Here is a 14,081-nt window from a genome sequence, read left to right on the forward strand (position 1 = left end):
TTGACCCAAAAAAAATTTCCAGGCCACATTTGGTCATGATGGAAATATTTTGGCACTTCCTGGTTAAGCTTAACACCAACTTGCACCCAAAACCAATAATTTCATTTCTAGGTAAATATGTCTAATTAATTCAGCATATGTATGCAAGGGATCACACAGAAACATGATTATCAAGGCTCGAGTTATAAAAGAGGAAATCCGGAAACAACACAAATGTCCATGATAAAAAGAATGGATAATTACATGTTGATAAAGTTATGCACGGACTATTAAACTGCAATCCAAAAGAATAAAATAGAGCTATAAAATTCAATATGTATATGGTGTCATAGAAACATAAATGTGAGAAAAAGAAAGAAAAATACAAAATTTATATTTTTTAAAATTTGAAACAACTATATATGTGAGTGCTTAGGGTGTGTGTGTGTGTGTGTGTGTGTGTGTATAACCATATGTATATAAACGCACACATACGCACACATATAGAATGTCTCGGCCAGGCATGGTGGCTCACACCTGTAATCTCAGCACTTTGGGAGGCTGAAGTGGACAGATCACTTGAGGTTAGGAGTTCAAGACCAGCCTGGCCAACACGGAGAAACCTCCTCTCTACTAAAAGTACAAAAATTAGGTGGGCGTGGTGGTGGGTGCCTGTAAATCCAGCTACTTAGGAGGCTGAGGCATGAGAATTGCTTGAACCTGGGAGGTGGAGGCTGCAATGAGCCAAGGTCTCACCACTGCATTCCAAACTGGATGACGAAGTGAGATTGCATCTCAAAAAAAAAAAAAAGTTCTAAAAGTTGTGACTTGGGTGTGGCAGATTGTGACATACTGCCAGCTGCTAGAAATGCTGGGGCAGGAGGATTGCTTGAACTCTGAAGTCAAAGAACAGCCTGGGGAAAATAGCACATGAAGAAGAGTTTGAATCTCAGATAAAAACAACAAAAATACATCAAAAGTCTTTAATGTAAGCCAAGCATTCAGTCATCTCCTGTATGAGAGATTGGATCTGAGACGTGTTTTGAGTTGGTTATAGTGAAGGATGCAAGGTGTCAATTCTAGTTGGAACAATTTCCAGGAAGCCATGTTCTGCTCTTGACCAGCCACTGGGCCTATGCAAGGTAGAAATAGCCTGCATACGTCATCCTCCCATGATGTGGTCAGCATGTAAACTGCATGAGCCCCTCACAACATCCTGTGTGCTGCTGAACTGAGCTGGGGCGCAGCCGCCTGTCTGCACCGGCAGCACCATGTCGCTCATGGTCATCAGCATGGCGTGTGTTGGTGAGTCCTGGAAGGGAATCGAGGGAGGGAGCGCTGGGGTGGAGATCTCGGCCTGGAGTGGAGATATGGGCCTGGAGTGGAGATATGGGCCTGGAGTGGAGATATAGGCCTGGAGTGGAGATATGGGCCTGGGGTGGAGATATGGGCCTGGGGTGGAGATATGGGCCTGGAGTGGAGATATGGGCCTGGAACTGCAGATATGGGCCTGGAGTAGAGATATGGGCCTGGAACTGTAGATATGGGCCTGGAGTAGAGATATGGGCCTGGAGTGGAGATAGTGGCTTGGAGTGCAGATATGGGCCTGGAATGGAGATACGGGCCTGGAGGTGGAGATATGGGCCTAGAGTGGAGATATGGGCCTGGAGGTGGAGATATGGGCCTAGAGTGGAGATGTTGGCTTGGAGTGCAGATATGGGCCTGGAATGGAGACATGGGCCTGGAGGTGGAGATACAGGCCTGGAGGTGGAGATATGGGCCTGGAGTGTAGATATGGGCCTGGAGTAGAGATATAGGCCTGGAGGTGGAGATATAGGCCTGGAGTGGAGATATGGGCCTGGAGTAGAGATATAGGCCAGAGGTGGAGATATAGGCCTGGAGTGGAGATATGGGCCTGGAGTAGAGATATAGGCCGGAGGTGGAGATATGGGCCTGGAGTGGAGATATGGGCCTGGAGTGGAGATATGGGCCTGGAGTAGAGATATAGGCCGGAGGTGGAGATATGGGCCTGGAGTGGAGATATGGGCCTGGAGGTGATGTACGGATGGATCATCCATCATGATCTTTCTTTCCAGGGTTCTTCTTGCTGCAGGGGCCCTGGCCACATGTGGGTGAGTCCTTCCCCCAAACCTTAGGTTGTCATCTCCCCACATAAGATGATGTTCCTGAAATGGGAGGCAAGCAACACAGGGGGTTGACTGATGGGCTGACCATGGGAAGCCATGTGGGAATCTCTCATGAACTAGGAAAAGGAAGCCAGGGGAAGCTTCGCCACAGTTCTGTCCTAGCCCTCCCCGGCCTTTCTTTCCCTTGGCTGAGTCGGTGGGGACCCAGGGGGAGACTGAAGTGCTCAAAGGAGCGGTGTGCGGGGAGGAAGTGGTGTCACCGGCCGAGGAAGGGAGAGAAGCAGTGCAAGGAACAACAGGCCTCTGAGGACAAGAGCATAACTCACACGCTCCAGCGTTTCCATGACGGTAGGGGCTGCAGTGTGGCTGCTGTCATTCTACCAGAAGAGGTGGGGGAACCACAGTCATGACCCTGACATTCCAGATCTTCTAATAGGAGCTCAGTTGTTTATTATGGTTCATGCATTAGCTGATCATGCCCTCCATCCTGTGTCTACCTTGTGTTCTTTTATGTAAGTAATTTTGCAGTATTAAAATCTAGTAAGAGTCGCTTCGTCAGCACCTGCTCAAAGTTCTCAGCTGACACTTGCTGTAGGGAGATGCCATGTCTATGCGGGATGGGTCCTTCCTGTAGCCCTGGGCACCCCGGTGTGCCCAGGGTGTGGTAGGAGCCTTAGAAACGTGGAAATGGGAGAATCTTCTGAGCACAGGGAGGGAGGGGCGGCTCCACAACCTCCTCTCTAAGCTAGTGCCTCCTTCTCCCCAAGGTGGTCAGGACAAGCCCTTCCTCTCTGCCTGGCCCGGCACTGTGGTGTCTGAAGGACAACATGTGACTCTTCAGTGTCGCTTTCGTCTTGGGTTTAACGAATTCAGTCTGTCCAAAGAAGACGGGATGCCTGTCCCTGAGCTCTACAACAGAATATTCCGGAACAGCTTTCTCATGGGCCCTGTGACCCCAGCACATGCAGGGACCTACAGATGTTGCAGTTCACACCCACACTCCCCCACTGGGTGGTCGGCACCCAGCAACCCTGTGGTGATCATGGTCACAGGTTAGAGGCTTTCTGTCTGGGCTTCTCACTGTCCCACCTCCTGAATCCCAGAGCTTCTGGTGGGGGCGTCCATCAGGGTCCAATCATCCAGGCCCCGACTGTATTTGGGGTAAAGGGGGATTCAGTACAGAGAAATAGTTGCTGTGGTGGGAAGAATAATTGTCCCCAGTGATGGCTACATGGTAATCCATGGACCCTGTGACTATTTATGTTATAGGGCAGGGTACTGAAGGGGAAGATGGAGCTCAGGTTGTTGATGAGTTGACCTTGAGATGGGGAGACAGCCTGGACTGTCCTGCTGTGCTCAGTGTAATCACAAGGGTCCTCATGAGAGGAGGAGGAAGAGGAGAGTGGGCTTAGAGCAGCGTGGTGGGAGGGAGACTCCATCAGCCACAGCGGGCTTTGAATATGGGGGAAGGCCATGAGCCACAAAGGCAGGTGGCCTCTAAGGGCTGGAGAAGTCAAGGGAACTGATTCTTCCCTGAGTCTCCATAGGAAACACAGCCCTGCAGATGCCTTGATTTTAGCCCAGAGAGAACTGGGTCCGATTTCTGTTCTCCAGAAGTGGAAGGGGTCATTGTATTCTCTCCTGCCCCAAGTTTGTGATAATTTTCTCCAGCAGCAACAGGAAACCAACACAGGAACCCAGGTCAAGCACAAGTTAAGAAACCAAACAAGGAGAAGGTTGGCTACACTGATTTTAGCACTGGTGGTATACTGATGCTACCACCAGGCTCGATCCACATAGGGAGGGGTTGATGCTCCTGGAACCAGCACCAGGGGCCACCCTATGGAAGCTGGGGCCATGGAGAAGGCACAGACATTACAGGAGAGGCTCCCAATCCCCATCAGGAACAGGGACACTGATGCCTGCCTTACTGATGAGTTCGTACCTCCTGCCGGCCTTTCCAATCTGTCCAAAAGAGATTGATTCAGGCTGCTAAGAGCCTGGACATGCAGCCTGTCATGGTTCCTCTTCCACCCCCACATAAACACCAGGAAAGAGATTAGTGGGAAACAGATACAACAGCCTAAGAGATGATGCTGAGCACAGTGGGAAGGGAATCAGGGCTACTAGAGACAGAGAGACAGGGAAGAGGGAGGGAGACAGATGGAGGGACCTGCAACAGGGGTTATGGGCACAGAAAAGAACACGGAGACACAGAGAGGAAGGAGAGAGATAGACACCATGGAGGGGAAACCTCACTTATTTCAGGTCCCATGAATGGGATGAGAAAGGGAGATGCCTTCTGAACTCACAACCTCTCTTCTTAGGAGTCCACAGAAAACCTTCCCTCCTGGCCCACCCAGGTCCCCTGGTGAAATCAGGAGAGACGGTCATCCTGCAATGTTGGTCAGATGTCAGGTTTGAGCGCTTCCTTCTGCACAGAGAGGGGATCACTGAGGACCCCTTGCGCCTCGTTGGACAGCTCCACGATGCGGGTTCCCAGGTCAACTATTCCATGGGTCCCATGACACCTGCCCTTGCAGGGACCTACAGATGCTTTGGTTCTGTCACTCACTTACCCTATGAATTGTCGGCTCCCAGTGACCCTCTGGACATCGTGGTCATAGGTGAGAGAATACAGACCTGCCTCTCACCCTTGCTGGGAGAGGGAGTGAATGATCTAGGACTGGAAGCCCCAGGTGGTCATGAGGAAGATGAGTGTGGGGTTCCTACGGAGAGAAAGTGACTTGGTGAGGTCTGTACCAACAAAGGCAGAGAAACAGGAGACAACAAGTACAGACCTCATGTCATAATATAGAAGCCAGACACAGGGGCCATACAAGGTGTTAGAAAAAGAGATAAAGAGGTAAAGAAGACACAGAGAGACAGACATGTCCCAGAGAGAGGTGTCCTTCCATGCTGACTTTGTTCAGAGACCAGGCACAGGTTAGAAGGTTCCATTCTGTTTTACCTCTACAAAGTGTTCTCTCCCAGGAGAACCCAAAGAGACACATCTATCTGGCCTGAGTTGGGCCGTGTGGCCCCAGGCTTGTGTCACCTACAGATGCTGTGTTTATTCTTAAACCTCTGCCTTCCATGCAGTGGAGCTGTCATCGTCCCAGGACACCATGGCCCCAGGTGAGGGAGCAGAACACCAACCCCTGTATGCTGTGAGTTCCTGGAGTCCCCAGACCGGATTCTGAGGCTCATATTCAAATAGCACCACATGTTATAGGATTACTGAGAACAAAAGCCCACAGAGAGACACGGAGTGAAATCAGGGAAATCAAAAAGCAAAGACATGAACACACACACAGAATGAGCCAGAAGAAGGGAATTGAGAGACTCACAGACACATAAAGAGATAGAAAAAGAGGGCAGAGAAGTGGAGCGTATGACGGAAGGAAGCAGAGAAAAGCCCTAAAATCAGAGCCCTGAGGGAGGGGCACAAAAACAGGGAAAGATAAAGATGTGGGGATGGATTGCAGAGATTCCAAAAGGGAACTAGAGAGACTGAGAGGCAGAGAAAGACAAGGAGATGGAGAGAGACAGATGATAGATGGATAGATAGATATAGATAGATGAAAGATAAAAGGTAGATGATAGATAATAGAGAGATAGGTGATAGATAAATAGATGATGAATGACTGATAGATGATATGGATAGATAAGTAGATAGACAGGTGATATATAAATAGACATAGAGAGATAGAAAGATAAACACATGATGATGGATAGATGCATACATACATACATTGATCGATAGATGATAGATAACAGAGAGATAGGTCATAGATACACAGATGATGATAGATGATAGATACATACATAGATAAATGATAGATCAATCAATAGATAATAGATAGAAATATGCAGAAAGTTATGAACAAGACAGAAAGTGAGAGACTCAGAATTAAAGAAAGAGGAAGATCAAGTCAACCAATCCAAGGAGGGTCAGAGAGAATAAAACGGTACATAAAAAGAAAACATAGCTAGGGATGGAGAAGTGAGGTCAGAGACCTAGAGAGACAGAGAAGGTGGAAGGAGGAAATAGACATGAAGAGAGATGGGGGTGGAGGGTGAGACAGAGAAAGAGAGCATTAAGTCATAGAGCAGGGGAGTGAGTTCTCAGCTCAGGTGAAGGGAGCTGTGACAAGGAAGAACCTCCCTGAGGAAACTGCCTCTTCTCCTTCCAGGTCTATATGGGAAACCTTCTCTCTCAGCCCAGCCGGGCCCCACGGTTCAGGCAGGAGAGAATGTGACCTTGTCCTGCAGCTCCCGGAGCTTGTTTGACATTTACCATCTATCCAGAGAGGCGGAGGCCCGTGAACTTAGGCTCACTGCAGTGCTGAGGGTCAATGGAACATTCCAGGCCAACTTCCCTCTGGGCCCTGTGACCCACGGAGGGAACTACAGATGCTTCGGCTCTTTCCGTGCCCTGACCCACGTGTGGTCACACCCGAGTGACCCACTGCCCGTTTCTGTCACAGGTGAGAAAACACCATGCCTGTCCCATGTCTTGTGATCCTAGAGCCATAGCTGAGGAGCTTCCTGCTGATGATGGAGAGAAGCATGGACAGATGCCGAGAGAGAACATACAGCATGGGTGCAAGGGCGGGGTCAGGGTGCAGGATGGCAGACAGGGCACCTCCAAACCCTCCTGTATGGCCTGCAAGGAGTCCCTTGATCAGGGCTCCAGGCACCCAGGCAGATGGAGAAAGAGGTCAGAACAGACCCAGAGGAGGGAGACTGGGCTCTGCCTGGGAAGATCAGAGGTTCCCTCAGCCCCTCAACCTTACCCACTTCCCAGAAGCCCATCCTGGCCTGTCACCCACAGAGAGATGTCATCACCAGCAACCCCTACACCCTTTTCTTTTTGTTTGAAGAAATATTTATTGAGGTGAAATATACCTATAAAATTTACCACCTTCACCATTTTTAAGTGTGAAGTCTACTGTTCATAAATACATTTATAGGCTGGGCACGGTGGCTCACGGTTGTAATCCCAACACTTTGAGAGGCCAAGGCAGGTGGATCATTTGAGATCAGAGGCTCAAGACCACCCTGGCCAACATGGGGAGAATCCATCTGTACTAAAAATACAAAATAATAATAATAATGATAATAATTAGCCGAGCATGGCGGCACATGCCTGTAGTCCCAGCTACTTGGGAGGGTTAGGCAGGAGAGGCACTTAATTGCAGAAGGCGGAGGTTGCAGTGAGCTGAGATCATGCCACTGCACTGCAGCCTGGGCAACAGAGAGAGACACTCTCTCAAAATTAATTAATTAATTAATTAGTATTCTTTTTTTTTTTACCCTCCACCCTTCCCTTCCTGGCCTCTGGTAGCCACCATTCTACTCTCTACCTTCGTGAGATCCACCTTTTAGCTCCTGCATATGAGTGAGAAATGGAAATACTTGTAATGACCTCCAGTTCCATTCATGTGGCTGTAAATGACAAGATGTTACTCTTTCTATGGATGAGTTGTCCCTATTGTGCGTGTGTACCACATTCTCTCCATCCATTCACCCACTGATGGGCAGGTAGGTTGACTCCACATCTTGGCTAGTGTGAACAGTGCTGGAACAGTCATGGGAGTGCAGATATCACTTCGATACACTGATGTTCTTTCCTTTGGGTTTACACCCAGTCAAGGAATTGCTAGATCCTCTGGAAGTGTCTTTTTACGTTTTGTTTTATGGTTTTTTGTTTTTGTTTTTGTTTTTTTTAGACAGTTTCACTCTTGTTGCCCAGGCTGGAGTGCAGTGGTGCCATCTGGGCTCACTGCAACCTCCACCTCCAGGATTCAAGAGATTCCCCAGCCTCAGCCTCCCAAGTAGCTTGGTTACTGGCTCCCAAGTAGCTGGGTTACTGGCTCCCACCACCACACTCGGCTAATTTTTATATTTTTAGTAGAGACAGAGTTTCGCTATATTGGCCAGGCTGCTCTTCAACTCCTGACCTCAAGTGACCTACCCACCTCGGCCTCCCAATGTGCTGGGATTACAGGCATGAACCACTGTGCCCGACCTCATTTTATTTTTTGAGGAACTTCCATACTCTTCTCCGTAATGGCTGTACTAATTTACATTCGTATCAACAGTGCACCAGATGCAACCCTGGTTGACTCAGCAGACAGAGCAAGAGACGTGCAGCAAGAGAGAATTTAGCTTATTTATGCACACGACACTTCCACTCACTCACTCGTTCAGCCAATGCCCCATGCTCAGGCTGTGCAGTGTGGAATCTTTTCCTATTGTTGCCATAACAAATTTCCACAAGCTTCATGGATGAAAACATGTTTTTCTTAATCATCTCACGGTGCTGTAACTCAGAAGTATGAAATGCATCTCACTGGGCTGATATCAAAGGGACAGTAAGGCTGAATTTCTTTTTAAGGTTCCAAGCAAGAATCTGCTTGGATCACGTTTCCCAGCTCCTAGAGGCTCTCACGTTCCTTGGCCCCTGGTCCCCTTCCTCCTTCCTCAAAGCCCACAAAGGCTGGTCACATCTCACATGGCATCATTCAGACTCTTCTTCTTTACCCACACCTTTTTCTCTGAATCCTGCTCTGCCTTCTTCCTCATCTTTTAAGGACTTTGGGATTCTATTGAGGTCACCAAGATAATCCATCTCAATCTCCCTAAAATCATCCAGCATACCCTCTTTTTAAGTTCAGCTGATTAGCAACCGTAATTCCATCTGCAATCTTCATTCCTCCTTTCCTGTAAAATAACATATTCACAAGCTATGGAGGCTAAGACAGGGACGTGTTGGGGTGGGGCAGCATTCTCCTGCCTTCCACAAATGGTAAACAGGATGCATTTGGCCTCTGCTCTTGGGACACTGATATTGCAGATGAGTAAATGCGAGGGCAGAAAATGAACGCACAAGGGTACCAATAAATGAATGATCCATTGGGAAGCATCTGTGCACCAAATCTGGGTTTTTTGTTTTTTGTGTTTTTTTGTTTTGTTTTGTTTTGTGTTTTGAGGTAGAGTCTTGCTCTGTCCCACAGGCTGGAGTGCAGTGGCACAATCTCAGCTCACTGCAGCCTCTGCCTCCTGGGTTCATGCGATTCTCCTGCCTCAGCCTACCGAGTAGCTGGGATTACAGCCACACGCCACCACACTTGGCTCATTTTTTGGGTATGTTTTTTAGTGGAGATGAGGTTTCACCACGTTGTGCAGGCTGTCTCAAACTCCCGATCTCAAGTGATCCCACCACCTTAGCCTCCCTAAGTGCAAGGATTACAGGCGAGAGCTACTGCGCCCAGCCAGGATTTAAAATAAGTAACAGATAATGCTGAGTATATAATTTCAGGTAACAGAGAAGGTCTCACTGATCAGATAATATTTGTGACCTTAATGGAAAAAATGGATTCAACCCTTGGAAGATTGGCGGAAGGATTTTCCACACTGAGCTCTCAGCCGTGAAGGCACAAAGGTGGAAACATTCTTAGTTCAAGGAAGAGGCTCTGCCTCAAATGCTGGGAATGAGATGGGGAGAATTACAGGACAACTGTAGAGAGATGGAGAGCACACTGGGTACACAGGAAACTAAGGAGGAACAAGGAGTGTGTGTTTTATACTCATTGCCCTTGGATTCAACTCAGGGCTATCTAGGAATCCCTACCTGATTAATAGTGACCGACATGAAAATAAGGGAGGCCCAGGTGCGTAACTGGAATCTAGGAGACCATGGAAAAGGCAATTCCCGCCCCACTGGTGAAATGTAGGGTTGATTTACACACTAAATGAATGAAAGATGGATATAAGCTATGCTTGTGAGATAGAATCATTTGCAGGGAGGGCTTGCTGGGTTTGATTTTTCCTAGTAGTTTAATCCTTGTTTCATTAATTTCTTTCTGAGATGTGTTTTTTTTCTACATCTAAATCAATACCTGGCAGAGGAGCGATAGACACATGAGGGGTGGTGCTAATGAAGGGACCTAGTATAATATAATATACAAGACTGTGGATGGGGGCTCACACCTGTAACCCAACACTTTGGGAGGCCAAGGCGGGTAGATCACTTAAGGGTAGGAGTTTGAGACCAGCCTGGCCAACATGGTGAAACCCCATCTGTACTAAAAATACAAAAATTAGCCCGGTGCATTGGCACCTGCCTGTAATCCCAGTGACTGGGGAGGCTGAAGCAGGAGAATGGCTTCAACCCTGGAGGCAGAGGCTGAACTGAGATCGCATCACTGCACTCCAGCCTGACACATGGGGACTCTGTCTCAAAAAATAAAAATAAAACATACATAATTATAATATGATGCACAGAAATTCGAAAGGCAACTGAATACCATCCATCATTTTTCTATTTCTCTGTATTTAATTCTTTGACCCTTTATCTTATCCATTAAACAATCAGGCTAAAACCTCTTCCTTATTTGGCTTTCTGTGAGCTTGAGATCATATGGAAAATGTGAAAGCCTCCTGAACCCACCAGCACAGGTCCTGGAATAGAGAACGTGCTCTGTTCATGGCATAAAACTTGCCCCTTCACCCAAATCCCCCAATTCATCCCTACTTCCAATCACCTATGGAAATACAGATAGATCATGGGGAGGGAAACACTAATACTCTTTAGAGTGAGCTCAGATCTTGGACTCAGAGACCAGTGCCAGCACTAGCCCCTGGTCACATTTCGTACTAACTCACAGAAGGACAGGCTGTATTGAAACAATAAATGATGGAGGGGGTGGTCCTTCCCCGTGCTTCTCGTGTGGAATAGCAGCCTGATAGATATCTCAGGAGATCACAAAGAGTAGCACGTTGTTCCCAGGCTACATCATTATTCCACGGCTGTTTGATTTAAGTCAGTTCTACTTCACTTTTTTTATCTTGATTTCATTTTTTCTTTCTTTTCTTGGAGAATGTAATTTTTTTGAGTCAAGAGGGTTGTGGATGTAGAAACTGTAAAGCACATTCGCTGTGTATCAATCCCAGTCCAGTCTTCCCAGAGAAGACTCTAAACACCTCCTGGACTGCACCTGGGCCTATGCCAATTCCTATCACTCACCGTCACTCCAGGGAGACAGAACACACAGAGAATACACAGGCAGGTTCATTACTAACAGATAAGCAGCGAGTGACAACAGAAGCCTACATTTCAATGTGAGCCAGTCCCTCAAAGCTCAGAAAAACTGCTCCGGACATATGGAGTCACCCCATTTGCAGTGTAGCTGGGGGAATCTACACTGGGTTTTGTACCCTGGAGCCACAGGAAGCACTCAGCTAAAGCACTGCATGATGTCCTCCTCCAGGAAGAACAGGAAGACAGCCCAGGCTGTTCTGGGACGTTCCTCCTGATCTCAGGACGTTGCTGTCTTAGTCCATTTTTGTTGCTCTAAAGGAACACTTGAGCCTGGGTAACTTCTAAAGAAAAGAGATTGGTTTGCCTCACAGTTCTGCAGGCTGTACTGGAAGCATGGCACCAGCATCTATTTCTTGTGACGGCCTCAGGCTGCTCCCACTCTGGCAGAAAGGAAGGAGGGTCTGTCTGTGCAGAGACCACAGAGATCACACGGCAAGAGAGGGAGCAAGGGGGAGGGGGAGCGATGGAGCTTCCAAGTTCTTTTTAACAACCAGTTCTCCAGGAACTAATAGAGGGGGAACTTGCTAACCCCATCTCCTTGGGACAGCATTGATCTGTTCATGATGGATCCACCTCCATGACCCAAACACCTCCCAAGAGGCCCAACCTCCCACACTGGGGGTTAAATTTCAATGTGAGGTTTGAAGGGGTCAAACATCTAAACTAAAGCAGTTGTATCCTCAGCACGTTCTATGGTTACTACAACTGAGAAAGCAGGAGGAAGCTAGGTCTCCCACCATCTGGGTGCTTGTCCTAAAGAGACGTTGTATGTGGTTACCCGTCAATCAAGAAATGTGAGACAATTCATAAAGAGGAACTGCTATGATTAGCTTCTTATTGGTGTCTTGTCTTCCTCCAGGTAACTCCAGACACCTGCACGTTCTGACTGGGACCTCAGTGGTCATCATCCCTTTTGCTATCCTCCTCTTCTTTCTCCTTCATCGCTGGTGTGCCAACAAAAAGAGTAAGTCTCACGAAGCAGAAGCCAGAGAGCTCAGGGCCATGTGGGGAAGCAGGATGGGAGCACGCGGGTGTGTGTTCCTCACAGGCAGGATGGTCCCTGGCCCAAGGCAGGAGCCACAGAGGCAGGACTTTCTAGAGAGAGCACCAGACTCCCTGCCCCTGCCTTCAGCTCACAGACCATTGCCTGATTCTGAACTGTATCCTCATGTCCCCTGTAGCCACTCACATCCAGGAGAAGGTTCCATGACAGGCAGAAAGTGGGAGACAGAATCTATGGGATGGGAACTCAGAGCTATTCATGGGATGGATCCTTGAGCTCAGAGAGATAGAATGTGTGAGTCTGCTGTTGGCAACTGAGGGACCTCAGGCACCTATGGCCTCCCCCTGTATGTTGGTATCTGCTTATGAAATGAGGACCCAGAAGTGCCCTCCGAGCTGTTTTGATGACTTCCGTCTCCTACAGATGCTGTTGTAATGGACCAAGAGCCTGCAGGGAACAGAACAGTGAACAGGGAGGTAGGTGCTCCTCGGCCCAGCCTCGTGGCTAGTCTTATTCTCAAAGAGTCCTGAAAAATGTGAGCACCCTCCCTCACTCAGCATTTCCCTCTCTCCAGGACTCTGATGAACAAGACCCTCAGGAGGTGACATACGCACAGTTGAATCACTGCGTTTTCACACAGAGAAAAATCACTCACCCTTCTCAGAGGCCCAAGACACCCCCAACAGATACCAGGGTGTACACGGAACTTCCAAATGCTGAGCCCAGATCCAAAGTTGTCTTCTGTCCACCAGCACCACAGTCAGGCCTTGATGGGATCTTCTAGGGAGACAATAGCCCTGTCTCAAAACCAGGTTGCCAGCTCCAGTGTACCAGCAGCTGGAATCTGAAGGCGGCAGTCTTCATCTTAGGTCATCGCTCTTCCTCACACCACGAATCTGAACATGCCTCTCTCTTGCTTACAAATGTCTAAGGTCCCCACTGCCTGCTGGAGAGAAAACACACTCCTTTGCTTAGCCCACAATTCTCCATTTCACTTGACCCCTGCCCACCTCTCCAACCTAACTGGCTTACTTCCTAGTCTACTTGAGGCTGCGATCACACTGAGGAACTCACAATTCCAAACATATAAGAGGCTCCGTCTTAACACGGCACTTAGATACATGCTATTCCACCTTTCCTCATGTTGTTCCACCTTTCCTCAGACTATCTTTCAGCCTTCTGTCAGCAGTAAAACTTATAAATTTTTTTTATAATTTCAATGTAGTTTTCTATTCTTCAAGTAAACATGTCTGCCCTCATGGTTTCGGTAATGGGACTCTTTTCTTGCCTAAGGCTTCCGGTGTTATCATTACCATGTCCACATAACCCCATCTGTTCTCCACTGGGTTCTCACCCCTGGACTCGGAGCTTCTGGAAGCAGGGTGGAGCCTGAATTGTCTCTGAGACTCCAATTTCCATCCAAAGATGCAGCACGTAGGAGGTTCCAAGGATCGTGAATCACACGAACAAGTGATATTCTTACTCTCTGCAGACCTGGAAAGCTGGTAGAGTCATTCCACGATGAAACATTTGTAGAGTCATAGGCCTTGTTAGTCTTATCTCCACGGGGACACATATCAACACATCATCTTTCATACTACTATAAATAGACAGTCACTCCTCCATATCTCTGGGGTTTACACATGTTTATTGAATCAGCAATAAATCAAAAATATTTTGAGAAAAAAAATCCCCGAAGTTTCAAAAAGCAAAAAACTATGTTGAATTGACACAAATTGATTGGCGCGTAGGCTGTGTCAGGAATTATAAGTAATCAAGAGATGATTTCATGTATACAGGAGGATGTGCATGGGTTATGTGCAATTGCTATGCTATTTTTTTT

The 14,081-nt window shown here is 47.8% G+C and overlaps 1 protein-coding gene across 7 annotated transcripts; it reads left to right on the forward strand.

Moving 5' to 3' along the window:
- Window positions 1-1,195: 1,195 nt before the first annotated feature.
- On the forward strand, window positions 1,196-13,505 carry LOC115931563 (killer cell immunoglobulin-like receptor 3DL3). Of its 7 annotated transcripts, none has more exons than XM_063701644.1 (9): window positions 1,251-1,284; window positions 2,076-2,111; window positions 2,894-3,178; window positions 4,490-4,753; window positions 6,323-6,642; window positions 10,571-10,592; window positions 12,095-12,199; window positions 12,662-12,714; window positions 12,813-13,352. In XM_063701644.1, the coding sequence occupies exons 1-9, from the start codon at window positions 1,251-1,253 to the stop codon at window positions 13,020-13,022; spliced, it is 1,329 nt and encodes a 442-aa protein (XP_063557714.1). In that variant the 3' UTR covers window positions 13,023-13,352. The 7 variants fall into 7 exon arrangements, with proteins under 7 accessions (XP_030859829.3, XP_063557714.1, XP_063557715.1 ...); XM_063701645.1 differs by having other exon boundaries at window positions 2,894-2,977; XM_031003969.3 differs by lacking the exon at window positions 10,571-10,592 and having other exon boundaries at window positions 1,196-1,284; window positions 4,454-4,753; window positions 6,323-6,616; window positions 12,813-13,505.
- Window positions 13,506-14,081: the final 576 nt, after the last annotated feature.

The sequence above is a fragment of the Gorilla gorilla genome, chromosome 20 (genome assembly GCF_029281585.2).
Source record: "Gorilla gorilla gorilla isolate KB3781 chromosome 20, NHGRI_mGorGor1-v2.1_pri, whole genome shotgun sequence".
NCBI classification, from domain to species: domain Eukaryota; kingdom Metazoa; phylum Chordata; class Mammalia; order Primates; family Hominidae; genus Gorilla; species Gorilla gorilla.

Bases quoted from the DNA above. Each gene is read 5' to 3' on its own strand.
- LOC115931563 (XM_063701644.1), top strand. From the start codon at position 1,251: ATGTCGCTCATGGTCATCAGCATGGCGTGTGTTG. The intron at 6,643-10,570 runs GTCTTGTGATCC...AAAATGTGAAAG, and splicing joins AAACACCATGCCTGTCCCAT to CCTCCTGAACCCACCAGCAC. The intron at 10,593-12,094 runs GTCCTGGAATAG...GTCTTCCTCCAG, and splicing joins TCCTGAACCCACCAGCACAG to GTAACTCCAGACACCTGCAC.